The sequence below is a fragment of the Vidua macroura genome, chromosome 18 (assembly GCF_024509145.1).
Source record: "Vidua macroura isolate BioBank_ID:100142 chromosome 18, ASM2450914v1, whole genome shotgun sequence".
Taxonomy (NCBI): domain Eukaryota; kingdom Metazoa; phylum Chordata; class Aves; order Passeriformes; family Viduidae; genus Vidua; species Vidua macroura.
The window spans coordinates 14050671-14077206 of NC_071588.1; the positions used below are offsets into that span (position 1 = coordinate 14050671).

At 54.4% G+C, this 26536-nt stretch overlaps 3 protein-coding genes across 6 annotated transcripts in view; 1 reads left to right on the top strand and 2 right to left on the bottom strand.

Annotated features, from left to right (window-relative positions):
- Positions 1 to 1126: 1126 nt before the first annotated feature.
- On the top strand, positions 1127 to 11297 carry P2RX6 (purinergic receptor P2X 6). Its single transcript, XM_053993606.1, is given in 14 exon segments — positions 1127 to 1311; positions 1421 to 1565; positions 1765 to 1836; positions 3867 to 3942; positions 4394 to 4487; positions 4758 to 4838; positions 5567 to 5708; positions 5882 to 5991; positions 7604 to 7697; positions 9295 to 9360; positions 10062 to 10139; positions 10527 to 10545; positions 10548 to 10717; positions 10719 to 11297. Coding segments are annotated over 14 exon segments (1371 nt in total). The 5' UTR covers positions 1127 to 1186; the 3' UTR covers positions 10818 to 11297.
- A 297-nt stretch (positions 11298 to 11594) lies between these two features.
- On the bottom strand, positions 11595 to 16614 carry LOC128816195 (transmembrane protein 17B-like). Of its 2 annotated transcripts, none has more exons than XM_053993608.1 (4): positions 13302 to 16614; positions 12906 to 13009; positions 12439 to 12552; positions 11595 to 12076 (listed from the first exon to the last, which is right to left on the bottom strand). In XM_053993608.1, the coding sequence occupies exons 1-4, from the start codon at positions 13417 to 13419 to the stop codon at positions 11777 to 11779; spliced, it is 636 nt and encodes a 211-aa protein (XP_053849583.1). In that variant the 5' UTR covers positions 13420 to 16614; the 3' UTR covers positions 11595 to 11776. The 2 variants fall into 2 exon arrangements, with proteins under 2 accessions (XP_053849583.1, XP_053849584.1); XM_053993609.1 differs by having other exon boundaries at positions 11597 to 12073.
- Positions 16615 to 16703: 89 nt separating this feature from the next.
- The window catches only part of AIFM3 (apoptosis inducing factor mitochondria associated 3), a 51660-nt gene continuing 41827 nt past the window's right edge, over positions 16704 to 26536 (bottom strand). The window contains exons 15-21 of one of the 3 annotated variants that reach the window (XR_008439808.1): positions 26126 to 26202; positions 25161 to 25278; positions 24155 to 24253; positions 23504 to 23579; positions 19715 to 19819; positions 18145 to 18525; positions 16704 to 18008 (exon numbers count right to left, since the gene is read on the bottom strand). Coding sequence is in view for 2 of the 3 variants with exons in the window: in XM_053993598.1 (XP_053849573.1) it covers positions 17969 to 18008; positions 18505 to 18525; positions 19715 to 19819; positions 23504 to 23579; positions 24155 to 24253; positions 25161 to 25278; positions 26126 to 26202 (536 nt within the window). In the remaining variant the exon portion in view is untranslated. The remainder of the gene's footprint in view (positions 18009 to 18144; positions 18526 to 19714; positions 19820 to 23503; positions 23580 to 24154; positions 24254 to 25160; positions 25279 to 26125; positions 26203 to 26536) is intronic. The other 2 variants (XM_053993598.1, XM_053993599.1) reach the window with 2 other exon arrangements.

Consider the following 26536-nt stretch of genomic DNA (forward strand, 5'->3'; position numbering starts at 1 on the left):
TAATTTAAAAATGTGGGGAGATGACATAAAGAAAAATTCTTTCTGAGGTGTACTGACCCATTTTCACATCCCATCCTCCCACCTCCATACAGGGAAGGAGATGATTCTGGTTCCTGAGCACATGAAAGCAGTCTGCTGGCAAATCCCCTCTGCTGGCCAACATCACATCTCATGTGGTGAACCCTCGGCTCTGGTAGGTCCCCGAACCTCCATCAGGGCAGGCTGGAATGGGTGCTAGATGTATCCTTGATGAAAAACTTGGTTTGCTCCAACATCGAGAGGAATGACATCATTTTCATTAGTGGGAAAGAAAATTTGCCCATCCCTTGGTCGGGAACTGGTCTGTACTGGTTTAGCACAGGCTGGGAGAGCTGGGGGTGCTCCCCTGGAGAGGAGAAGGCTCCAGGGAGAGCTCAGAGCCCCTTGCAGGGCCTAAAGGGGCTCCAGGAGAGCTGGAGAGGGACTGGGGACAAGGGATGGAGGGACAGGACACAGGGAATGGCTTCCCAGTGCCAGAGGGCAGGGATGGATGGGAGATTGGGAAGGAATTGTTCGCTGGCAGGGTGGGCAGGCCCTGACAGAGGGTGCCCAGAGCAGCTGTGGCTGCCCCTGGATCCCTGGCAGTGCCCAAGGCCAGGTTGGACATTGGGGCTGGCAGCAGCCTGGGACAGTGGAAGGTGTCCCTGCCATGGCAGGGGTGGAGTGGGAAGGCTTTAAGGTCTCTTCCAACCCAAACCATTCTGGGACTCTCTTTGTGGGGAGAGCCCGCGGCTGGCGGGGGCTCGCCCGGCTGCCTGGCGGGCCCCGCAGCCGCTGTGATCCCGTTACGGCCGCTGTGACGCCCCCGTCCCGGTGTCGAGGCTATGGGCCCGGCCCGGCCTGAGGGCTCCCCCTGCCCCGCGCCCGCTGCCGCTGTGGCAACGGGGAGGGGCGGGGCTGCGGGAGCGGCGGGGCCGGCCTGTGTCGGGGAGCGCGGGCAGGCCCGGGGGCCGCCTTTTACGCCGGGGGCTGCCTTTCCCTTCCCCGGCCGCCCTTCGCTCTGGGGGCCGCCTTTTCCTTCCGCGGCCGCCTTTCGCTCCAGGCGCCGCTATCCTCACCGTGCCCCCCTTTGCCCTTCGTGCCGCTAACCCCCCCCCCCCCCCCCCCCCCCCCCCCCCCGTGCCCGCCTTTCCCCCCCGTTGCCACCATGCCGGGCCCACCCTGCGGGTCCCTGCTCGACTACAAGACTGCCAAGTTCTCGCTGACGCGGAACCGGCGGGTGGGGTTGCTGCACCGGCTGCTGCAGCTGAGCGCGCTTGGCTACCTGCTGGGGTAGGGAGCCTGCCCTTGGGCTGGCCGCTCCCCGCTGGGCTAGGGACATCCCCCCCCCCAGCCCTCGGGCCCGGCCGAGGGTCCCTCAAAGCCCCCCGCACCTCCGCAGGTGGGTGCTGCTGCTGCGGAAGGGCTACCAGGAGCGCGACACAGCCCCGCGTGTCGCCGTGGTCACGAAGGTGAAGGGAGCGGCGGTCGCCGAGGCCGCGGGCCGGCGGCTCTGGGACGCTGCGGATCTCACCTGGCCCCCGCAGGTACGGCCGGGCCCCGGGCAGGGACAGGGAGGTCACACATACGGTTAGTCATTTTGGCAAGGGGATGCCGCGGGTACCACTGGCCTCCTAAAGCCCTGGCAAGCCCGTTAGTGCCTGTTAAGTCCATGGTATCACAGGGCGTCCCCTTGGACCCGCCCTGGTGTCAGCCTCCCTTTGACAGCGCCTTCTTGCTTCCCAGGGAGAAAATGTGCTTTTCCTGGTGACCCATTTCATCGCCACAATCCAGCAAGCCCAAGGCATCTGCCCCGAGGTGAGTGAATGGACCTGCCCCAGCCCCGCCTCACAGGGGTGGGATAGAGCCAGTGGTTTTGCTGCTCAGTGGAACCCTGGAAGACCAGATAAAAGGGGAAAATTGATTTATATTCCCACAAAACCCAATTCCCCTCCTACTCACTGGATCATAGTGCTCCCCAGCACATCTGCACTTGCTCTGTCATAGATTCATGAGCCAAGATGTGTATGCATATGCTCTACCAGAACTGTTTGTGGTGGTCAGGACAGAGGACATGGGGCCTCTCCAGCTCTGAACTCTTTGTGTGGTAGCACTGTATGACCATTCCAGGCTTTCTGCTGCCCTTGAACAAGGGGATGCCTTGACACACACTCCATGGATACCTTTGTCATGTTTCCTTGATAACTCCCTGCTGCAGGACTAGTGTCCATCTTAGTGTCCTGTTTTTAGGAGGAACACAGCACAAGGTCTAGATGGTTTTCCAGCCATCCAACACTTAATGATATATGTTTTCTGAGAGAACTCTTCCCTTTAAGGCTGGAGTCAGGCCAGCTCCTCTGCTGAGCTCTCCCAGGCTGAATCCAGCTCAGTAGATGTCCTTTAAGCTGAACCACTGCTGGCACTTTGTACCTAAGCCAAGCACCAATTGTCCTAATGGTCCCTTCAGCTCCTGCTGTGGCCAAATGCTGCAGAGGAGGAGAAACACTGGGTTTGGGTTGGGGAAAATGGCACCAATGATCCATCTTTAAAATGCTGAGAACCCCTAAAGTCCCAACAGGGAGGAGGACAAGTGCTGTAGGGCATTTCGGGGTTCTCACAGGCAGCCACAGGCACCTCTAGGTGCTGGCTTTGCAGTGTGCAAGCCAAGGACACACAGAGCTGAGTATTTCATTCCATTCCAGAGCTGGGGTGTGTGTGGATGCCTGTCCCAGCCTACACCCCATGCTGGTCTCCAAGAGCTCCTCAGTTCCTGGCATTGGGACTGTAATGACATTCATATTTGGAAAGCTTTGAATATTTAGCAGTAGCAGCTTTTGACTTTGCAGGGAGTTTGAGCTGTCTTAATATTCTTGATGACCAGAGTACTTGGTGCTGGCAGATGAGTTTGTCTATGGGCAGAGGCAGCATCAAACACGAGCCGAGCTGTTTCAGCAGCTGTACATGCACTAAAATCTTTGCATCCTTTTATCCCTTTATGTTCCTTTTTGACTACCAAGTTCCCTCCTTCCCATGTCTTCTCCTCCACCCCTAAATAATCCATTCCTAAATACCTGGTGCAGCACCCAGATGTTCTCCTGCATCCCATAATTACTCTAGACCCCTAGGGAGACCCTACCCAGCCCAAAGATGCTGCTCCTCTCAGATCATGGTGGGTTTTACACCTGAATGAATGGCTGAGGCTGTCCTGGGGCAGCCCAGGGAAGGCCTGAACAGACCCCCACTTCCAACTCCATAACTGATGATTCCTCCTGCATTTGGGCCTCTGTGCCCCTCAGAGCTTGGGGAGTGGATTTCTGATGAGCTGGTGACTCCTGTCATGGCCTGGGATAGCTGGGGGAGGTATTAGTGGTGTTTCCCCAACTACGATCATCTCTCTGTGTTTGAATAAGAGGTTTTTACTGCTCCTGACAATCAGGTAGGTCCAGAGTAAGGGTGAAGCTTTCCCTGTCTCTTGTAAAACTTGTGGTAAGGTGGATTTAGGGTCCCCAGGGAATTCATCATGGTACTTTACAAGGTGCTTAATGGGCTCAGTCATTAGGGCCCTCCTGAATCCCTCTGTGCTGGTTCCCAGTTCCATCTGAAAGGTCTGAGGTAGCTCCTGAGGCTTCCTCTGCCACTGAGCAGCAGGACACAAGTGCTCTGGAGAGGAAGGATTGCCCTTTGGACATGCTTCTCTTCTGACTGGCTAGAGGCTGATGAATGTTCGTCTCTAAGAGTTTGGGAAGCACTTGGAGAAGCAGGAGCAGCAGTGCAATAAGGGGGGGAGTGACAGCATGGCCTCAGGTAGCCGTGCAGTGCAGTGACAGCATTCTCTCTATCCCTCCCAGAGCCCCTCTGTCCTCGACGGGATGTGCACAGAAGATGCAGATTGTCCCATGGGAAACCCTGTGGTTCACGGCAATGGTACTGGGTGTTTTGCTAAAGAAACAAAAATCCTAGAATGGTTTGGGTTAAAAAAGAACTTAAGAGGTCAGCTTGTTCCACCCCCTGCCATGGGCAGGGACACCTCCCACTATCCCAGGCTGCTCCAAGCCCCGATGTCCAGCCTGGCCTTGGACACTGCCAGGGATCCAGGGGCAGCCACACCTTCTCTGGGCACCCTCTGCCAGGGCCTTCCCACCCTTCCAGGGAACAATTCCTTCCCAATATCCCATCTAAACTCACCTCTGCCACTAGGAAGCCATTCCCCCTTGTCCTGTCCTGCCAGGCCCTTGTCCCAAGTCCCTCTCCAGCTCTCTTGGAGCCCCCTTAGGCCCTGGAAAGGGCTGTAATGTCTCTCCAAAGTCTTCTCCAGGTGATCAACTTTCCAGGTGATCCAACTTTCTCAGCCTGTCTTATATTGTCTTGTTTCTAGGGATAAAAACTGGGAAATGTTTGATGTTCAATGTCAGCCATTCCACCTGTGAGATCTATGGCTGGTGTCCTGTGGAGAATAGCACCCTGCCCAGGTAATCACACATTAGGAGACAGCAGATATTGGGAGCTTTGGCTCCTTCCCTCTGTATTACCAGGAGTCTGACCACACATGCCTAAGGGACAGCCAGGCTCAGGGAGACCTCTGGCATTGACTTTCTGGTCAGTTAAACTCAGAGGGTGTCACCCAAGAGCATTTCTTGCACCTGTCCATTGTAGCCAAAATCTTGGGGTTGCAGGAGAGACTGGGAAATGGGGCCTTGGCCACTATGCAAAACTTGACTTTGTTGGTGGTTGTTTTCTAGGAAACCTCTTCTGGCTGAGGCAGAGAATTTCACTCTTTTTATAAAAAATACTGTCCACTTCACCAAATTTAACTTCTCCAAGTAAGTACAGTACTTCCCAGCTGGGCTGAGCATGCAGCCTGGTCCAGCCTTGGCACTGAGCCTGTCATGGGGCTGAGGAGCTGAAGCACTCATGGAACCAGTGGCACCCAGGACAGATGGTGCTGGGGCAGTTAGGGCAGGACAGTTGTTGAGGTAAATACAGGTCACTTCAGCTGTGCTGTGTGTGCAGCTCTAAGAGCCGTGGGATGGGGACACCTCAGAGAGAGGGACAGTTGTCCATCTGCCCACACTGCGGAGAGCCGGACAAGGCCAGCCATTCCCAAGCTCTCATGTGGAAGTGAAACTAATATTTTTGTCTTTTAGTCCTTGCAAAGTGGTTTCACAGAAGGCAAGTAAAGGGCTGCACTGGCCCCACAGTCCCAGGCACACTGACTGTGCTGCCTTACCAGGGAGGAGACATGGCATGAACTGTCCCTGCTGCTACCCCTAGCAGTGACCAGAGCTGGGTGCTGGGAAGAAACAAAGGAGCACAAAGAGGTGGAAGGGAAGGCCATGGCACATGCTATAGAGGATAACTCCATATGAGATTCCTCTGGGCTGTTTTTTCTCCATCCTCTTCCATCCGAGGCTTTAGGCAAGGCACTGATGGTCCCTCCACTGATGCAGGAGCATTGGTAGGCCCAATCCAATGAGAGGGTCCCCTTTGCAGTCCCACAGCCGGGCTCCATGACCTCCCACACCCCTGCCCCCCCTCTCTCCTGTCTCAGGTGCAACACTTTACAAACCACTGACCCCAGCTATTTCAAGAGCTGCACATATGATCCAGTCTTCAACCCCTCCTGCCCTGTGTTCCGTGTCCGTGACATGGTGGAGGCTGCTGGAGAGAACTTTGGAGACCTTGCACTGCTGGTACTTGTTTTTTATATAACTACAAGGCAATTCAAAATTCTCCAAGGATGTGAGCAAAAAGCAGAGGACTGACCTGAAATGCTAAGGGAATATGTGATCTGGGAATGTCTGAACAGTTAATGACTTGGCTAATCTGATTCCATGCTTCTCCTGGAATAAAATGTGTTTTGCAGGGTGGAAGCATCAGAGTTCTTATCGAGTGGAACTGCGACCTGGACCGCCCCGCTACCCAGTGTCAACCACAGTATTCCTTCAGCCTGCAGGACATGAGGTACAATTTCAGGTGAGGATGCTGGGACAGTGTCCACACAGGCCTGTGGGATCAGCACATGGCAGTTGTTTGAGATTTCAGTTCTGATGGATGCTCTGAAAGAAGCAGCAGGGACAGGAAGTGTGCCTCAGTCAGTTCACAAATGACACTGAGCTGGGTGGGAGTGTGGATCAGCTGGAAGGAAGAAAGCCCTGCAGAGAGAGCTGGACAGGCTGGATCCATGGGCTGAAGCCAGTGGTGTGAGGTTCAACAAGGTCAAGTGCCAGGTTCTGTCTTGGGAACAATGCCATGGAATGTTCCAGGCTGGAAAGATGCAGGCAGAAAAGGACGTGAAGGTGAACGTGAACCCAGGTGGGCAGGAAGGCCAAGGGCACTTGATCTGTGCTGGCACTGCTGGGGTACCTCCAGTCCTGGCAGCTCTGGGCTCCTCCTGACAAGAGAGACCTGGAGGGACTGGAGCGTGTCCAGGGAAGAGAACGGAGCTGGGAAGGGGCTGGAGCCCCAGGAGAGGCTGAGGCAGCTGGAAAGGGGCTCAGCCTGGAGAAAAGGAGGCTCAGGGGGGACCTTGTGGCTCTGCACAACTCCTGACAGGAGGGGACAGCCGGGGCAGGTTGGGCTCTGCTCTCAGGCAACAAGCAGCCTTATTGGAAGGAACAGCCTGAAATTGCATTAAGGGAGTGTTTAGATTGCATGTTTGTCGTCACAGGCCCCCAGCTGGGTAATAATTAGCATTGACTCCATGATTACAGAAGGCTGATCAATTGTTTTACTATTATCATCTTGTACTATATTGTACTATACTTATTAAGAAACTCAGTAACCCTTACAGCCAGTCTGATACAGCTTTTACCTAACTGGTCAATCAATCCAAACATCATCCACTGTTCAATTAAGAAAACACTCTTTGGTAGACAAATCTCCATGGCACATTCCACATGTGCACAACAACAGGTGCAACAAGTGGAGATAAGAATTGTGTCCCATTCCTTTCTCTGATCTTCTCACAGCCTTCCCTGGGAAAATGTCTGGGAAAGTCTGTGCCTGCTCTCTGTGGCCAGAGAGCTACTGCCACACACAGAGAGCTGCTGTTAGAAAAAAATCTTTCCACTGAAAGGTTTGTCCAGCCCTGATGCAGCTGCCCAGGGAAGTGGTGGAGTCCCGATCCCTGGAGGGATTTAAAAGCTGTGTAGATGTGGCACCTGGGGACATGGGTTAGTGCTGGGTTAACTGTTTGGACTTAAAGATCTTAGAGACCTTTAAGCCATTGGGAAATGGTAACTCAGGGCAGGGCCTGTCAGTATGGGGGTGCTGTGGCAATTCCCACACTTTGTAGCTCTTTTGTGTTTGGAGCTGAGCAGGGCATTACCTGCCTGAGGGCAGGGACCTGTGACTGTCCCCACCTGAGCTGGGCACACTGAGAGTTTTGTGCTCCCAGTGACCCAGATTGCATGCTGAGGGGATGCTGATGCCCCACTGTTGGTGGCAGTGAGTCATCTATGCCCAGTTCCCAGCCTGGAGGACACCCAGGAGCCCACAGGCCCAGCAATCCTTTGGCACTGGCACCCCCTTCCCTCCCTGCCTGCATGGAGCCGCCTTTCTGAGCCATGCCCAATGTCTCCCACAGAACTGCCTCCTACTACTGGGGCTCGCAGCAGCAGCTCTACCGGAACCTGCTGAAGCTGTATGGGATCCGCTTCGACCTCTCCGTGCATGGCCAGGTACCGTGCGCTCCTCAGCCCCAGGGCTGATTCCTCACACCACTGCTCCCACTCTACCCCCGTGGTTTCTGCTACCATCACTTCTCCCCACTTGGGTGAGCTCTTCACCTCTTCCCAGAGCTTTCCAAGCAGAGCAGGAGAAAATGGTCTCTCCAATTTGAAGAAAAACATTTTGGTAATGCCCTGAGGAGGGAGATTTCCCTGAGAGTCTGACGTGGGGGCCATGAAGTGTTCAGTAAGCAAGGTGAGCTGGTCTGGGCTTGTAGGTGTCTCTCTCTGAGGGTGTTATGGTGGAGCACCCAGACAAAGATCGACCTGAACTCTTCTGGACCTGGACAATTAATCCCTTCTTGTTTAAAAGTACCTTCAGGGGGGCAAGGTGTGGTGTGATTAAGGCTGGATGTGCCCCAGCTATGTGCACTGAGAGCCCAGAAACGCCCTGTGTCTTGGATTCATCCTCAGCACTGTGGGCAGGAGGTAAAGGGAGATAATGCTTCTCTACCCTGCTCAGGTGCAGTGCTGCACCTGCTCTCATGACCCCAGCAACAGAAGGATTTGGAGCTGCTGGAGTGAGCCCAGAGGAGGCCATGGAGATGCTCCAAGGGCTGGAGCCCCTCTGCTCTGGAGCCAGGCTGGGAGAGCTGGGGGTGCTCCCCTGGAGAGGAGAAGGCTCCAGGGAGAGCTCAGAGCCCCTTGCAGGGCCTAAAGGGGCTCCAGGAGAGCTGGAGAGGGACTGGGGACAAGGGATGGAGGGACAGGACACAGGGAATGGCTTCTTAGGGATGGGATATTGGGAAGAAATGCTTCCCTGTGAGGGTGATGTGGGCACAGGTTGCCCACAGAAGCTGTGACTGCCCCATCCCTGGAAGTGTCCAAGGCCACGCAGGATGGGGCTTGGAGCACACTGGGGTAGTGGAAGGTGTCCCTGCCCATGGTAGAGGGTGGAATGAGATAAGCTTTCAGGTCTCTTCCAACCCAAACTATTCCATGTTTCCATTATTGTTGATGCTACTCTGTGCAGCATCACTCACAGACTGAGTGCTTAGCTTTCCAAAGAGGGAGCCTGTGCTGAGAGCATTTCCCACACTGAGAGATGTCCACAGCTGGTCTTTCATGCTTAGCAGTGCCCTTTGTACCTGAAGAAGGTGAAGTACACAGTGCAGGACAGGATGCACCACTTCTAGGCTGAAAGAGCAGGTCCAGGAGCTGTGGAGAGAACAGCCAGAAGCAAAACCACCAGACTCATTAGTGAAGGGATGGACACATCACATCAGGGTTGTGTTTGCTGGGATGTGGTTCCATGGGTGCCAGCTGCAGCAAGAGGGAAGTTCCTTCTGTGCCTGCAGGAGCAGGTGGGTCACAGTAACCTCTGCTGCTTCCAGGTCATCAGGCACCTCAGTCCCTTCTTTGACAACCAGGGGGGTTGGAGTCAGCACAACAGCAGTTCCTACAAATCAGCATGGGGAAATATATCCCTGGGTCCTTCCAGTCTCCTCCTGACTTTGAGCATGCTGCCCCGCAAGACTCAGCCCACAACCTTCTCACCTCTCTGACCGCTGTTCACCATCTCTCTTACCCCTCCACTGTTTCTCACCAGGCTGGGAAGTTCAGCATTGTTCCTACTGCTGTGAGCTTTGGCACCAGCATCGCCTTCTTTGGTGCCGTGAGTATTCCAGATACGCTTTCCTCCTTCGATCTGTGGCTTGGGGTTTGCCACTTCTCATTTGTTTCCCTGCCTGCCTGGGCACAAGGTTTCTTAGTGGCAGCCAGCACAGAGGGGAGATGGTCTGGCAGGGTGTCAGCTCAGGTCTCCCTCTCACCATTAGTAATGACACCACTGGATTGGGATCCTGAGTGCTGTCTGGGTCACATCTCATGGAGGTCAGGTTTTTGTGTGGATCTTGGGACAGAGCATCACTCGGATGCTGCTGGCAGGAGAGAGCAGCTCCTCTCTGCTTCTCCTCTGATTCTGAAGGGATGCAGTGTCCTGTCACTATGGTGGGGCAGCCCCTTGTAGAGCCCTTCTCTGGCTCTTCCCTTCCAGCAGAGTAACAGGGAGGTCCCCCACCTGCCCCCCCTTTCCTCCCTGACATGCTCATCCCAGTCCATATATGACTGTAAAAGTGCTGGAACAGCCCTCCCTGTCCATCCATTGCAGCCTGGGGATCCTGTCTGACCTCCTGTGCAGCTCCTGGGACCGGGTTGGGTCAGAGAGGAGCCAGTGGAGCTGGCTGGAGGCAGGACTGGCTCACTAGCTGCCCCAGCAAATGCTCACAGCTGGCTGCAGGGTTCAGTGGGAGCCAGGATGGAAGGCCAGGCATCCCTGTGGGAAGTTTCCCATCTTCAGTGTTTGTCTGTCTCCAGGCTACAATGGTCTGTGACTTGGTTCTGCTCTACCTGGATGCAAAGGCTGACCTTTATTGGAAGGAGAAGTTTGAGGAGGTAAGGGTAGGGCCACATGGGAGAGAGGAGGTTTTGAAATGAATCATTTTGGATTTAATGGTTTTCTGCCCTTTGGTTAAAACTCAGTTCCCAAGATCAAGGAAAAAATCTGGTGGAGCAGCTCTTAGTTTTCAACTTTCGGGCTTGGTTGCCAGTCTGAACTGGGAGAGGGATTCAGCTGGTGCTGGGAGTCAGGGAAAGTTGCACCATGACCTCAGCTACTGTCAAAACATCCATCAGTGGGTTGCCATGGAGACCTTACCTGGAAAACTGACCCAGCTCTATGCTTTTCACCCTCTTCCAAAGGGAAGCATAGCATCTGTTGGGACTCCGTGCAGAGAGGAACCATCTCTTCAGGGCACATCCTGTTCTATGGTTCACTGACAGGTTTATGTGCCAAGCATGATTCCATGTGGGAATTCACTGCCCTGGTGAATCAGGGAGTCACAGGGAGGCCCCTACAGACCACGAGAGCTGGCAGCCCTGCCTCAGGTCATTTCCAGCTTTGTCTGGCCAAGTCTCTGAGGACTGAGATCCCCCATCTCCTGGTGAACTGTCCCAAAGCTGCACCATCCTATGGGGGGGGGGGGGGGAACTTTTCTAATGCCTGATCTCGACTCCAGAGTGGAGTGGGGGTCCTGGACAGTGAATCTGGTTGCATGGAACCAAGCAGAGTAGCCAAGGGCCACCTGAGCTGCCTCCATGCCTGTTGTATACTGGTGTCCCTGTTCATTTTGCAGGCAAGACCCCCTAAAGGTAAGCCTGAGGCCACAGCTTAGGGGCATTGGGAATGCTCCACCACAAACACCCTTCCCTCCAGAGCCACCTGCAGGTAGATATGATGGGGACACGGCTGGAGCCCTGGTGGACGTGGGCCAGTCCTGACCCAGGTGGGCACTGCTGGGGTTAGAGTCTGCCTTTCCTGGAGAAGCACTGGCAGCAGCAGCAGTTCTTGGCTCCTGGAGCACAAAGCCATCCCAGGGGCAGTTCCCAGCACTGACAGCCGGTGCCGAAGCAGAGCTGCCCACGGAGCTGCCCCAGAGTGCTGGCACAAGAGTCTTAAAGCATTTTGTGTTTCTCCATGTTCCAATAATCATGGGCCTTGATTTCCCTTGAAAAACGGGGATGCAATGGAATAAAGCTGTTCTGGAAGCGGGAGGAGGTTTTGCTCTGTCTCTAGCCCTGGAGGAACTATAAGGTTGTGGAGTGCTGCTCTTGCACCTCGTGGCACCCTGCATGCGTCCAGCTGGGATGGCTTCATGTGGACCACTTGGATTCTCAGAAGCTCCCTGGGAAGCTCAGGGAGGGTTTAGGAGCCAAGTTTAAAGTTCCAGCCCTGGGCTGGTACTTCCTAGGGGTATGCAGTGGCTCCTGCACCTCAATTCCTGCCTCCTGCCAGGGCTGATGCTCAGCAAGGATAGGCACAGCTCTGGGCTGAGCTGGAACATTTCAGAGGTGCTAACCCCTCACTCCCAGTTTTCCCAGGCTGTGCTAGCTGGTGCAAGGCTGGGATCAGCTGGGCTGTGCCTGGGTGCTGTTCTGGGGTCTCCACAAAGCGCAGAAACAGTGTCTGTGGGTTCAAGCACTGTTTAATGCTCCTTGCCAGGACCAGCTGTGTGGGGTGGAGTCATGCAGCATCATCCCATCTCGGCTGCCTGTCCCCCTGTGCCCCCTGGCTCCAGCTGGCCCCTCCCACCCTCCTGGAACTGCCGCAGGTAGAACTGTGCCGCCAGCTGCTTGGTCGTGGTCCTCAGTGCCAGGAAGGCAGCCACGATCTCGGGGAGGAGGAAGGCTAGGAACAAGCTGTGCACGGACACCTCCAGCGGTAGGTGGATGACCTGCCTGTCCATCAGCAGGAAGAGCAGGAGGGGCAGCTGGATCAGGAAGGAGAGGAGCAGGAACCCAGCCAGCTCAGGCACCTGCAGGATCAGAACCTGCTGAGATAGAGCAAGGAGGCAGTGGTGGGCTGGGGGGACCCTCTGTGCCCCTGGAGCTTCCTGCATCAGCCTTTGCTGGCCTCCGCACCCGGGGACCAGGGATGTCCCTGCTCCATTGAGTTGTGGTCAGATGCTGTCAATCCCCCCCCCAGTGGAGAGACAGAGCAGGTGGGCAAATGGGTCCCCTTCATTCCCTCTCTCCAGGTCATGTCTTCACCCTTGATTCTCTTCTAGGACAGCTCCAGGTAGACCTCCAGAGAAAGGACAGTGAGGGGCACATGGGTCCTAAGTGAGGGGACATTGAGTTCCCCCAGCTGGGCTGATCCTCTCTGAGTACAGAGGCCAGGGTAGGCAGTGCTTACCTTCTCCTGGAGGTTCCCCAGGTAGCCCAAGTAGAGGCGGGAGCCCTCAGCCAGCGAGAGGATGAGGAAGGCTGTTACCAGCAGGAACTGATAGTGCCAAGGCAGCAGGTGGTACTGTTATGGGGGCACAGCCTTGTCCAAATCCAGCTGTCCATGCCCAGTTTCCTTTTCCCTGTGCCCTCCTCCCCATACCCAGCTCTTCATGCTCTGCCAGCTCTCACCATGCTGGTGCCCAGCTCTGCCTACTCTTCCCCCCCATTTTAACCATTCCTGCCTGGAAAGTTCATGATTTCCATCTCTAGCAGACAGAGATGAGCAATTTTTTCTCGTGGGGGTCAGGGCATTTGGGGGATCCATTAATTCTGAAGAGGCTCCTCTGTCCCCTGCCCACTTTGTCCCCCACCCAAGCCCAGGCAGACTTGGCAGGAGCAGTTCCTCCCATCCATACGTGCCCCATGGGATGATACCTTCAGGTGCAGCATAATCCCCTCAGCCAGGCACCAGACTGGGAAGTAGTAGACATTGAAGTAGAGCATCACTTGGAGGGACAGGCTGGACAGCACCTTGTGAGCTAGGCAGGACAGGCAGGGATGGGCAGGCTGCTCACCAACCCCGGGGTCCCCCTGCCCAGAGGGACCCCCCTCACAGCTTGTGGAGGGGAGCAACAGACCCTGGGTCCTACAAGCAGCTGATTGCAGCAAATGTTCTTATTTTTGCTCCCCTCCCTGGTAGGTGGGTTCAGGGACCCTTTGGGTGCTGCTGCCTCAGAGGCACCCAGGTGCTTTGGTGATGTGCTGAGCAGGGTCATGGGGATGGACAGCCCCTGTTCCCAAGCCCCCCACGCAGAGCCCCTCTGCCCATACCTGGCTGGTAGGTGTAGGCAGTGCCACTATCCCACGTCTTGTTGTTGATGAAGAGGGAGCCACTGAAAGCCACCAAGCCTCGGCGCAGGCTGGGGGGCAGCGGGGTGGGTACAGCCATGGACAGCAGCTGAGTCCTGCTCACCCCAGCCTGGCTCAGCCCGGATTAGCCAGGAGGGAATCAAGGAGATGACAGGCCAGGCTAATGCGCAGGGCCACGCGGCCATTGGTTCCCTGGAGACAGCGTTGCTGACCTGGAAGGGGGATCTGAGGAAGGAGAATTCCCACCTTGGAACACCAAGCCCACACAGGAATCACAAGGTGGAGTTGCAAGGAAGTCACAAGTTACAGAGCATCTCCCCTCAAGAGCATCTTTAGGGGGTGACAGCAGCTTGTACCCGTCACTGTGACTTGCAGCAACACAAATATTGCTCAAAGACCCCTGACAGACAAGGATGCCTCATGAGAGGATGGTGCTCTTCACCTGAAATGCTTCTTCAAGGCCTCCAGGTTCATGGAGCATTTACCCATCACTGTGAGTTCCTCAAGCCCCATCCAGGCTCAGGGGTGCTGGGGAGGGTAGTGGGGGATGATGTGTTAGGGGGTGGCTGAGCCGGAGGTGAATGGGAGGGAAAGGTTCTTCAGGAACTTCAAGTTTAAAATCACAGAATCATTAAGGTGGGAAAACCCCTCTAAGATCATCAGGTCAAATCATTAGCCCAGCACTGCCAAGGTCACCACTAAACCATGTCCCCGACTGCTACATCTACACATTTTTTGAACACTTCCAGGGATGGGGACTCCATCACTGCCCTGGGAAGCCTGTATAAGAGCTGGACAAACCTTTCCATGAAGAAATATTCCCGAATATCCAACCTGAACCTCCCCTGGCCCAGCCTGAGGCTGTTCCCTCTCCTGTCCCTGTTCCCTGGCAGCAGAGTCTGACCCCCCTGGCTGTCCCCTCCTGTCAGGAGTTGTGCAGAGCCACAAGGTCCCCCCCTGAGCCTCCTTTTCTCCAGGCTGAGCCCCTTTCCAGCTCCCTCAGCCTCTCCTGGGGCTCCAGCCCCTTCCACAGCACTGTTGCCTTCTCTGGACACACTCTATATGTGTGAATCAGTTCTACCCAACAGATCTGGTCCCACCTCACGATCTTCAGTCTCCAAAGCACCCCATAAGGTGTGTCAGAGAAGCTGCTTCAAACAGTGAGAGCAAGTGCTATAAGTGAGGTCCTTAAGGGCCAGGAACTGTCAAGGAACTCAAGAAACCAAAGAAAGAGATGTTTCTTTTCCTGAATAAAGCTAAAATGAAATTGCAGAGCTCACTGCCAAATGCTGCCAAAACCAAACTATCTGGGGCTGAAAGCATGGTTCAACCAGTACCTGATTGGCTGAAGTTGTAGGATCACAGAATGGTTTGGGTTGCAAGAGGCCTCAAAGCTCATCTCATCCCACCTCCTGCCATGTGCACGGACATCTTCCACTATCCCAGGGTACTCCAAGCCTCGTCCATCCTGGCCTTGGACATGTCCAGGGATCCAGGGGCAGCCACAGCTGCTCTGAGCACCCTGTGCCAGGCCCTCACCACCCTCACAGGGAAGAATTTCTCCACTATATCCCATCTTCTTCCCAACATCCCAACCTGCCCTTGTCCTGTCCCTCCATCCCTTGTCCCAAGTCCCTCTCCAGCTCTCCTGGAGCCCCTTTAGGCCCTGCAAGGGGCTCTGAGTTGTCCCTGGAGCCTTCTCTTCTCCAAGTGAACACCCTCAGCTCTCCCAGCCTGGCTCCAGAGCAGAGGGGCTCCAGTCTTCAGAGGATCTCTGTGGCCTCCTCTGGACTTGTTCCAGCAGCTCCAGGTCCTTCCTGTGCTGGTACCCTAGAGCTGGATGCAGTTCTCCAGATGGGGTCTTACCTGCATGGGGCAGAGGCAAAGTCCCAGCTGTCCCTCAAGTCCTGTCAGCACACATGTAAGACATGGGCAGGGTGACAGGCACAGCCCAGAATCTGAGGTGCAGGAGCTCATGGAGAGCTCAGGATCTGGAGGCATCAAGTCTGCATGGGCAGGCAAGGTGAGCAACCAAGATGATACCTGGGCTGTCTGGTGGAGGTAACTGACGTGGGGCAGAGCAGCTGGGGGTTACTTCATGTGCCCCAGCTGGGCTCTCATTCCTCATGAGAACAGGTAGTTTCTTAAGAAGAGATGGAAACTTTCTGTCCCGGCATGAGAGGTTGCAAGATGTGCCTGAAAGGTGGCAGAGAACACAACCCAGCCTTGCCCAGTTCCAGGACAGACTCGTCACCAGGAAGCATTTGCCAAGGCACTGGATAAGGGGTCCCAGGTTCAACAGCACCCCACACCTGCGCAGAGAAGCAATACCCATCTGAGCCAGCCCTGCCTGTGACCTGGCACATGTCCCAAGGAAAGCTACAGTGGTGACTGAGATTTCTGATGTCACGGGTGATATTACCAGCCCCGGTTGAAATAACTCCTCTGTAAAAAGCAGGAAATGGGACTTGTTACCCCCTCTGCAGCTGTAGACTGGGACAGAAGGTCCTTCCTCAGCCCCTGAATGGTCTTCAACCCTGTGAACATGGGGGTGATGCCCATTTTATGCAGCTCATGCACAATACTGGATGAAGCCTCATCATAGGCAAAGGAGGTCAAAAAGCATCTTCCTGAAAAACAAAGCACTCTGCCAGTGTGTCTCCAGTGTAGCAAAGCTGTGGTGGGGGAGCTCCCAGTCTCACCCAGCATGGAGAACATGACAGAGAGCTTGGGGAAAACACACAGCCGCAGGGAATGCCACCCTGTGGTGCCCCAGAGTCCCCCGGCACTACAGCTGGGTCCCCTGGCGAGCTGCCAAAGCTGAGTCCAACTATCCCACCAGCAGGACACGGGATATAAAGCCAGATCTTTGTGGGTAGTGGGCAGAGCTGAGGCAACACCTGGGCAGCTGCCTCCACCTGGGCAGTGCCCATGGCCCTAAGCCACTCTGTAAGAGCCCTGCCTGGGGCACCAGAAGCTGAGCAGTCCCAGCCACCCCTGCCCTCAGAGGAGGACCTGTGGACAGAAACACTGACATTTGTCTTGCAAGTTCCCATTGCTTTGTGGATCCAGCAGACACACAATGGTCCCTGTTCATCACAGGATGTGTGCTGGATAGTGCACATCCTGCTACCATCCCTCCTGGTCATTCCGTCTGGGAAAAGCTTTGCAGTGAAACCAGGAGAGACCAACCAGAGATGTGATAGACACTGGTGCATTTCTACCCAGCCAAGATCTGAAATACTGGAAATACAGGTGAGCTGGACACAGGTGGGAAGTCTCCAGAGAAAAGGTTCTTGAATAATGTGGCCAACGTTCAGAGGTGACCCAAGGTCTTGGAAGGAATCAGAAATGACCCAGACCTCAAGAACAGTATTGCTTTAATTCATAGGGGGTGAATCAAATTAAAAATATAAATCTTCTTGTTTGGGACTCAGGGTAAAACACTGGCTGCTGGGGAAGGAGTCACCCCAGAACACAGCACTGGAGTCTCTCCAAGGGGGACCCTCAATCCCCACTCTGCTGGGCTGATGGACACTGGGCTGTGGCTGGCCAGGTCCACTCCTGAGCTGGAGATATGGCTCTTCTTCAGCATGGGGCCAGAAACAGGACAGCAGAGCACTAGCATGGTGGGCTGGGAAATACAGCTTTGTCACTACACCAGACAAGTGCCAGAGAATGGACAGCCAGAAGTGCTCCCCCAGCTACTTTTCCTCGAGTAGCACCTCAGCAACAGCACTGATCCCATGAGAGCATTAAGGAGACATATCCCAAGTCTGGCTGGAAGGGTGGCCACCCAGTCCAGGGCTGCAGCTGAGCCACCACAGCTCTCAGATACCCCTGCAATGCAGTCCAGGAACGGGCCAAGAGCTGCCAGCGCCCCAGCCCAAACCGAGCCCCAGGAGACAGGGAACGAAACCCAGCCCCTTGGCTGCTCCAGGACAGGAGATGCTGGGAGGGGGACTGATGAGCTCCAGAGCCCTCAGCATGGACAGGGAACCAGCTCTGCTGGTGGGGCTGCACAGGACCAGCCTGGACAACGCAAGCACCAGCTGAACAGAGATCACCCAGTGTAATCTCCTGGCCCACCCAAATGCCCCCTGGGCTGGGTGGGCACAGGGAGAGCTGTGGCAAGTGCTGCAGCCATGCAGGAAGGGAGTGGATGTCAGGCTCTGCAGGGATGCACATTGGAGCTCTGCTGGGAGCAAAGAGAAATTGGAAAGGAGCATCATGCATGAAAGCACAGGAGCAACCAAAGGCCCTCATGCTGCTTATGGGAGTGAGGGGCATGCGTGGGGCAGACCTGCCTGGGGACCCTCAGCCCGATGGCAGCATCCAGAGCCATATGGCGCCCATGCCCGCTGGCAGTGCCAAACCTCACTCTCTCTGTGGGCTGCTTTTCCAGCATTCCACAGCAATTGCAACAGCAGAGCCCCAGCCCCAGCCCAGCAGGCGCAGGGGCAGAGGAGCTGTGTGAGATCCTCCTGGGAAGGTCAGGACACAATGCCAGGTTCATAGAGGTCTCAAAGGGAAATGGCTGAACCATGGGGTTCCCACCGGGCCATGAAGCTGCTGTCCCATCTCCCCACGGTGAGTGCAGCATCAGGAGAGCTCAGCCATCCGTGGCTTTAGGTGCCTTTCCCTGTTAGCCAGGACATGTCTCCAGTTCTAAAAGACAGAAAAACCACAGTGCTGTGAGGGGTTTCTCAACATACACAGGCAAATGCTGTTAGTTCTGCCTTGGTGTTAGTCCAGTACTTGGTGTGCATCCCACCAACCAGCTGCCTCCTCTGCCCTCACTAACCTGTCACTAAACTGTCCAAAAAGTCACCTGCAGGTCCTCGATTCTGTGTAAAACTTAGTTCAAACATTTTGTTTATTTATACTTAAAAGCAGCCCTTCAGCTGAAAATCCATGGAAAGCCACCAAACCCCAGCCAAGCAAGGTCCCAGCCAACAGGAACTGTGCCTGATGTGGCTCCTGGCAGCCCCAGCCCTACCACCCAGCACTGCCCCCCATGTGAGGGAGATGAAAAACAAGGACACCCCCCATGAAGCCAGTGTCCCACATAGGAATTAGGGGTATGGCCCAGTCAGGGGGGCAGCTGTCCCTCCTGCCTTCCTCCCTCACATCCAGCACACTCAGGACCCCAAACCAAACGTACTTGCCATGACGGACAAACAGCCTGAAGTTGTGAAAGCAGCAGGAGATAAAGAGAGAAAAGACATTCAGGTTTAATCTGGCTTCCTCCAACCCCTGAGCCCCACCACAGGGCCAGGAGCTCGTCCCTGCCCCTGGAATGCCCACAAGATACCACCTCCCTCCCAGCCACAAAGTGGGACACCAGCAACCATTTCCCAATGTACTGGGGTGATGGCACAAGAAATTCTTCCCTTTGAGGGTGGTGAGACCCTGGCACAGGCTGCCCAGAGAATCTCTGGCTGCCCCATCCCTGAAGTGTCCAAGACCAGGCTGGATGGGGCTTGAAGCAATCTGGGATAGTGGGGGGGAAGGAGGCAGGGGGTGGAATTGGATGGGCCTTAATGTCCCTTCCAACCCAAACTATTCTGTCATTTTATAAACCCTGTCTCAGCTGAGGGGGGCCATGACCTGCTCCCCATCCCAGGGATGCCCAGGGAGTCTGAGAGACAGAGCTGCCTGGGGGTTGGGACTGCTCCTCTCCCTGAGCTTTTGAAAAGATCTGGTTTTATTCCAGATGTGGAAACACCCCTGGGACAGAGACCCACATTTCCTCAGCAGCTCTGATTCCCACTCTAAAGGCTTCTTCCCAGCTGTTATCACCTTCCTGGCATTTGCCTTCCAGCACCCACCCTCAGCACAAAGCTACGCTCTTTCCTCTGCATGGTCTTAAAAACAAAGTGAAGGGAGAAAAATGCCCTTTGCCTATGAGCTCTGCTCCAAGGAATTGGAGGCTGAGACACAACACGCCAGCATCCTGGCACCACCAGCTCTCTGGGCTGGGTTGTGCATAGGGGGTTATGCACAGGCTACACACCCAGTCCCTCTCTGCAGGTCTCCTTGACTGTCTGGGTGCCCAGATGCACCCCAGAATCAGGCATTGCTTCTTTGATGATGTGCAAGTGCCCAAAGGCAAAGAGTATCCCCATCCCATTCTGTTTGTGCAAGGATTTGGGTCCTGGTGTTTAAGACAAACACCAGGTGTGTGTGGGGGATGCCAAACCTGGAAGCAGCTGGGAGACAGCACAGGGGGGATGGAGGAAGCAGAACAGGAAGGGAGATGCAAGAGGGGTATGGAGACAGATCAGTGTGAAAGGCTCAGCTTTGCCCAGCACCCCACAGCTGTGCTTAGCCCCTGCCCTGGCACTGCCACTTCCCACTGTCTGTCTACTTACTCTACATCGCGCTTCCGGATGGTCCTGCCAGCAGCCAGGACCTCAGCCACCTTGGAGACAATTGGGTCATAGTTCATGCTGGCCACAGCCACCACCTCGTCACTCCTAGGGCCGGGCAGAGCAGAGCAGTTAGGGCAGCCTGGATGGCCACAGCTCCACCACCCAAAACCCACCATGATGGAGAGAAGAAGGAGGCAAAGAGGAGCACCCACTCCAGAGCCAGGCCTGATCCCAAGATATGAGCACCACTGGAACAAGGTGGCTGAAAAAAGGATCGGAAGAGGGTGCAGAGTGTCATAGCAGGCCCTACTGGTCCCACCAATGTTGACGATGATGTCGTGAGCATCACTAGGGTGCCTGGGTGATGGAGACAGCTCTGGCACCCTGGCATCTGTGGGAAAACACCACCAAAGGAAGATCTGATGGTGGATAAAAATGTGGACAACACGAAGGATGCCCAGCTGTGATCCCTGCACTGCTGCCCTGTGCTAAGGGAGTGGAGAGGCAGGTGGTCAGGATTTCTCTGTGGAACAGTCAGTTGGGATGCTCCACATCCCCCTCCTGATCCCCACCTCCAAACAGGCAGAATGCCCCGCTCTGAGCTGCTCCATGGGCACTGGGACAGCTGGGGTGTCCAACCCAAGTCCCACAGCCCCAGCAAGAAATCCCCATGTATATGGGATGTCCAGGTTGGCTGACTGTTCCCCTAGCAGGATCCCAATGCAGCCTCAAAGGTTGAGTGGAAAACAAATGAAGCAGAAGGAAGAGGACATAAAACTGCTGGAGGAGCCTTGGCTAAAGGTCACAGGCAAACAAGAAGGGCAGTTCTCATTTGGGGTTTGCCGAGGTCAACGCAAGCGTAAACCTTCAAAGCCTGACTCATGAAGAGGTAACTGAATGCACAATGTGAGATCAGGGAAGATGTGTGGTTAAGATTTTAAACTCTGGTGATATTGTTGAATAAACTGAAAAGTAGAAGCACCCACTAAACCAAGATCTGCTCTTAAATCGACTGCCAAAGAGCTCTGGGATCAACAGAGCAAAGAGCAGCTGGGGTGGGGAGGGAGGGATATGTGCCTAATTCCCAGGACAAGGAGAGAAAAAGCCATGTTTCAGAGGACACTTCAGCCCTGTGCAGCCATGGGAATTAAAGCCATCTCTCACATCTGTCTACAAAGCCATGGGGCAGCTCCATCAGAGACTGTTTCAAAAAACTCCCATTCCTAAATAAGCTCATGGCAAATAAAGGAGGGCAGTTTCCTGAGCAGAGCCAGCTCCCAGCTGGGAAACACAAAGTGGTTGGAGAGACCTATCCATCCAAACCAGGGGGAGATGCGCTGCTCCAAGCAATGAATAACCAAGGTGTACAAGGGAACCAGAAGATGTACTGCCACCAGCTGCCCACTGGCTCAGCCTCAAACCCAGACAGTGCCCAAAGGGGCCAGCCAGGAAGGCGGATGCAGCCCAAACTTTTCTGTCAGCAGGACATAGGGTAGCTGCTCCTTTTGCAAAATAGTTCATGGGGTGCTGGTGAGCTGGAGCACCCTGCAGCAGCAACGGCTTTTGAACACTTTGTCAGACAGATGGAGGAAGCCAGGAGGAATCCCTCTTTTTCAAAAGGTCTTCAAAGGCAACAAGAATTCCCATCCTGAACCTGGGATTTGGAGCAATCAGAAGTCTTTGTGAAGACTGAGGGAAGAGGGAAGCACAGTGGATGTGTCTACATGGTCTTCCCTTCCTCTGCAGTGTTCAGCGTAACAGAGGAGGGGAACCATGAAGAAGACAACCACAGCAATTCCAGCAATTCCCTGGTCTCCAAGATCTTAGGGGCAGGAGGACATCAGTCTGTTGTCAAGGCAGTGTCCCATGGGGACATCTGCAGTGCTGTCCCCTACACCTCCCAGCACAGGGCCTTTTATTGGCCTCTATACAGCTCTGACAAAACTGCTTTCCTCTTCAAACTCTGGGGCAGAAGAAGCCTTATTGTGAAAGCTAACACTGAGGACAGGCTGTAGGAGCGGGAACCACCAGTGGTTCCTGCAACAACTAAGGAGGACCAGGAGGAGAAGAGTCCAAACACAGGGTGGGCACAGCAGAAGGAAGCAGGAGGAAATGGTCAGCTTGGGACTGTCCTCAGTCCAAGAGCATTAGCACCAATTAAAAGAACCACCACCAAAAAAGAAAGAAATGCTCCAGTGGCCTCTCACAGACAGGGAGCCAAGCAGTGGGGGACACATTGTCTGACCCCCACCATCCAGTGCTTCCCAGTACCTCCAGCTCTCAGCATGGAATGCCATCCTGGTACCCACACACCAGCTCCGGGAGACCCTCCTGGGTGGCAGAACAACACAGCACTCAGCAGGGACCTCCAGGTCTGCCCACCAAACCCAGGTCCCCTGGAAACCCTGTCCCTTGCAGCCACCATGGTACATGGAGTGTGGGGCCCTGGCACGGAGCAGGGAATATGTACCTTGCTCAGGGCATTCCCTTTGAACAGCCTCCTCAGATGTTTAATTAAAGCAACCTGATGTTTCCTTTCAAATTAGGGTTTGGATAAAGAGATAAAAGGCTCTCATGTGGAAAGGCTGCAGGAGGGGAACATCCCCAGAGCAGCTGTCCCCAGCACAGGTGGTGCCTTGGCACAAACCCACCCCTTTAGGCAATTTTGACCAAGGTTCCAGCACACTCTGAGCTGTATCCAGTGTGCAAAGGTCCCTGGGTGCTAGTTGGAGCCCCATCCCTGCAGCAGGTGTTTACCCAAGGTGTGCAGGTACCAGGGAGAGGAGGGTGAGCACTGGGGAACCCCAGGGTGATGCACTGAGGCCCATACTTCTTCAAGCCCAATGCACACATCCAACAGCCAGGCTCCATTCTGAGCAACGTGGGCAAGTGGGCCACCCTCAGTGAGGGAGAAGGCATGGGGTACATTGGAGATGGGACAGAGGGGCAGTGAGATGACATCTGCAGAGCAGGAGCTGGCTTCTGTCCTGAGCTCCCTCCTGATCCCTGCCTGGATGCTGCTGCCAAGTGGTTTGACGGCTGAGCTGGGAAGCCCTTTGCTTCCCTGGTTTCCCTCTCCTTATCCTTAATATCAGAAAGCACTTGGAGAAACCCCTCTGGTGCCAGAATGAGAATGTTCTGTGGCCACTGGTTTCAGACTGGGATGAACAAAGGAAACGGAAGAATAAACAGCAGCAAATATTTTTGAGATAAATTCATGGTGCACTGACTTTACAGTCTAAACAGCCAGCATAGCTCCAGAACAGCTGAGACAACACATCCCAGCTGCCAACACATTTCAAGAATGCGTGCCCAGGTAGGGTCCCAACCTGGGGGACAGCTGGGTTTCACTACAGCAGTGACAAAGCTCTCAAGTTCCTTAGAACCTTCACAGCTTGTGATAGATAGAAGAGTTTTTTGAGCTCAGTTTGTCAAACCAGAAGCAGAAACAGTGATGCTTGAGCACTCTGTCCAGCATTGGTCATAAATCATTACCATGGTGATTAGATGGGAAGGAAATATTTGATAGGAATTGCCAGTAGAAGCCATCACCTGCTCACAGAGTTTATGAGGGCAAAGGGCAGAGACACCAGGTCCAAAGACCATTTTAACTTGTTGTACAATTAGAACGTCATTTCTCCAGGGCCTTGTATGAGCTTGTTCCACAAGCTCAGTGTGCAGAGGTGAACAAAACTGACTGACAGAAGCTCTGGCAAAACTATTTTCCAGCCTAGCAGAGTAATCTCAGATGAATACCTGTGTAGGAATAAGGACAAGGGAAACACTTACTTGGTATAAAATGCCACAAACTTCAGTTCATCTAAATCTCCCTGGATGACAACATCATCAAATCCTTCCCCATGGCCTGGAAGGCAAAGAAGAAGTGAATTCAGCAGCAATTCTTCCATATCCACCTCTAAGACAGGGTGTTTCATTCCAGCACTACATGGAGAATGTCCTGCAGTGACCAAGAGACCAGCACCAGGAGATGCAGGTACCAAAAACCACAGAACAACAGGAGAGTTTTGGGTTGTAAGAGGCCTTGAAAAACACTTTGTTCCCACCCTCTACCATGAGCAGAGACACCTTCCACTATCCCAGGTTGCTCCAAGCTCTGTCCAACCTGGCCTTAAACACTTCCATGGTTGGGGCAGCCACAGCTTCTCTGGGCAACCTGTGCCAGGGCCTCATCACCCTCAAAGGGATGAATTACTTCCCAATATCTAATTTAAGTGAATCCTCCATCCTGTTTAGAGAAGTGCACTTCATGGCAGATAGGTTTCAGAGGAGACACTGAACCCTCTCGGAAGCCAGGCAGGGAAGCAGCCCTGTGGCAGAGGTCGGTGGGGAGGGTTCACAGTGAAGGAGGTGACCCTGGCTTCTCTATCCCAGGACACCTCCACCAGCACAAACTCTCAGCAGCCCCAGGGAGCTCCGTACCCGCATATCGGATGCTCTTCCCAAACATAGCTGTCCACAGGTATGGGACAGTGCTGATCTCCGTGCCGTGGGCCAGCATGTTCAGCGCAGCGACGCGGCCTGCAAGAGAGCACAGGGATGGGGGAACTGCCACTCCAGGGCAAGCTCCATGCTCTGCCCTCAGGTCACAGCATCAACACCAGCAGTCACAGAGTACAGGGAAAACAAAAACAGCTGCTGAGAAAACCCACACAGCAACCAAGACAAAGCAGGAAACACACAAGGATGGTCTCAGACTCCTTCCTGTGGTGCAGCTCCTACTCGTCACCTCCACTGCCATGAGCCATGTACCCATGAGACTCTTTTCCCCCACCTTGTGCCATAGTGACAGGGTTGAGAGTGTGCTGAGCTCCTACCCACATGGGGATGGGATGGACAAACCCTTGGAGGGCCTGGAGACTGTTGGGGTATGGCCCCTGCTGCAGAAGCATATCTGGACATGGGAGAGGTGTCCAAAGGCTGAATTTGGAGCTGTGGTTCCAAAACCTCTCACCCAGCACACAGAAAACCTCCCTGTGAGACTGTGGCTATGAGGACAGCCCATCACACCCGCGGTTCCAGGCTGACAAGAGGCGAGAAGGGTCAGAGCTCTGCTGAACACTCCCAGGCCAGCCTGGCAGTGTGGGAAGCCCAGCTGGGAACCTGAGCCAGGCTGGCATTAGGATGTGAGCTCCTAAGTGTCCTGGGGTGAGGAGTAGAGCAGGCTCCTGCAGCAGTGCCAGGGAGCAAAGAGAATATGGGAAAGCCTGTCCCTGGGCTCCTCTGTGCTGGTGATGAGACATTGTTAGGCAAAGCTTGGCAAGAATGCTGACAGATGAAGGCACAACAGGCAGCATAAGATACACATGCTTCAAAATGTTCAATACAACCACCCAGTCTCTCTGTTGGCAGTTGTCTCATTCTTGCCCTGGAGGGTTTGGAAATTTCCTGAGAATCTGGAAGAGGCTCTTTTCTGCACAGTACCTACCATGCATGTGGGCCATCTGCCAGTGAGGAACATTCACCTTCTTGTTATTCCTCAAGGCCAATGGAAATGTGACAGCATCTCCAGCAGCAAAGACCCCTGGGATGTTGGTCTGCATCATCTGCAGGGGGGAACAGAGGTGGGCATTAGTGGGGTTTGCACCCTACATGAACAGAAACTCCAGAGCTGGAGTGGTCCAGAGCTGCCACAGTCCTTCAGAACACAGGGAAAACCTGCTTGGCTGTGGGACCCCCACGGGAGATTTCACTCAGCCTTCTTCACTTTCAAATGAGAACACACATGCAGGGACCTACAGTATCCCTCGGCCAGTGGGTTATCCAGTAAAAAGACACATGGACTGGTGTCCTGGAGCCTCTCTCAGAAGTCTGGGGTTTGTTGGTGTTGGCTGATAGAGCCCAGCTTATTGCAGGGATGAGCACTGCATGGCACTGAGTCCCAGCTTCCCAACACGCTCCTTTGCCTAAGGAACCAACACCCACCAGTTCCAACACCGCTCTCATCACAGTCACTGGTGGTGGGGAGAAAGGCTGAGATCCTTTACGATCCTTGAAAAGATGTATCTATCTCAATTTTCTCCCTTCTAAATATCCATACTGCTCCAGGACAGCTCAGAGCCAGACCTAAGCCAGAGCATCCAGGTCTGGATGCACACTCCCACTTGCAGAGGGGCTTCCCAAGCACTCTTGGTGATGCTCCCAGAATTTCACCATCTCACAGAATGTCCTGAGATGAAAGGCAACCACAAGGGTCATTGAGTTCAATTCCTGGCCCTGCACAGGCCAACCCAAAGAATTAAAAAAATCCTGGCATGTAAATATGCCATGAAAATAAAATGCCATGAAAAGACCCTGTGGCAGCAGTTTGGAGCCCCAGGGAAGCTCATCGATCAGAAGAGCTGACCCAGTTCCTCCTGCTCTCCCTCCCACAGGGGCTGCCCCTGGGCTCACCTTGTTGACCACGATGAAGCCCTTGGAGTCAATGTTGATGCCACTCTGCTTGAGGAAGCCTGTCGCTGGGACTGCACCTGGGGGGAAGCCAAAGGTGGCTGCTGCAGTGTTCAGAGTTCCACAGCCCTGGGGGCTGATCCTAAGGCCGTTTCTCCTGCCAGGACAGTGGGGCTGCCCCCAGGGACAGGCAGCAGCTGCTCTGAGAATGTGGAGCAGGGCTAGGTACCCTACAGAGCCCCCACTGCATCAGCCCCTGGCCCCTCAGGATCCCTATCCTGCCCAAGCCATCACCATAACCTGCCCGTAACACCGCCCTTTTCTAGTGCTTAGAGATAATTTTCAATTTAATTCTCTTTTATAGATATTTTGAAAAAAATTATATTTAAAAGAGAATCTTCGAGCTTCCAGCCA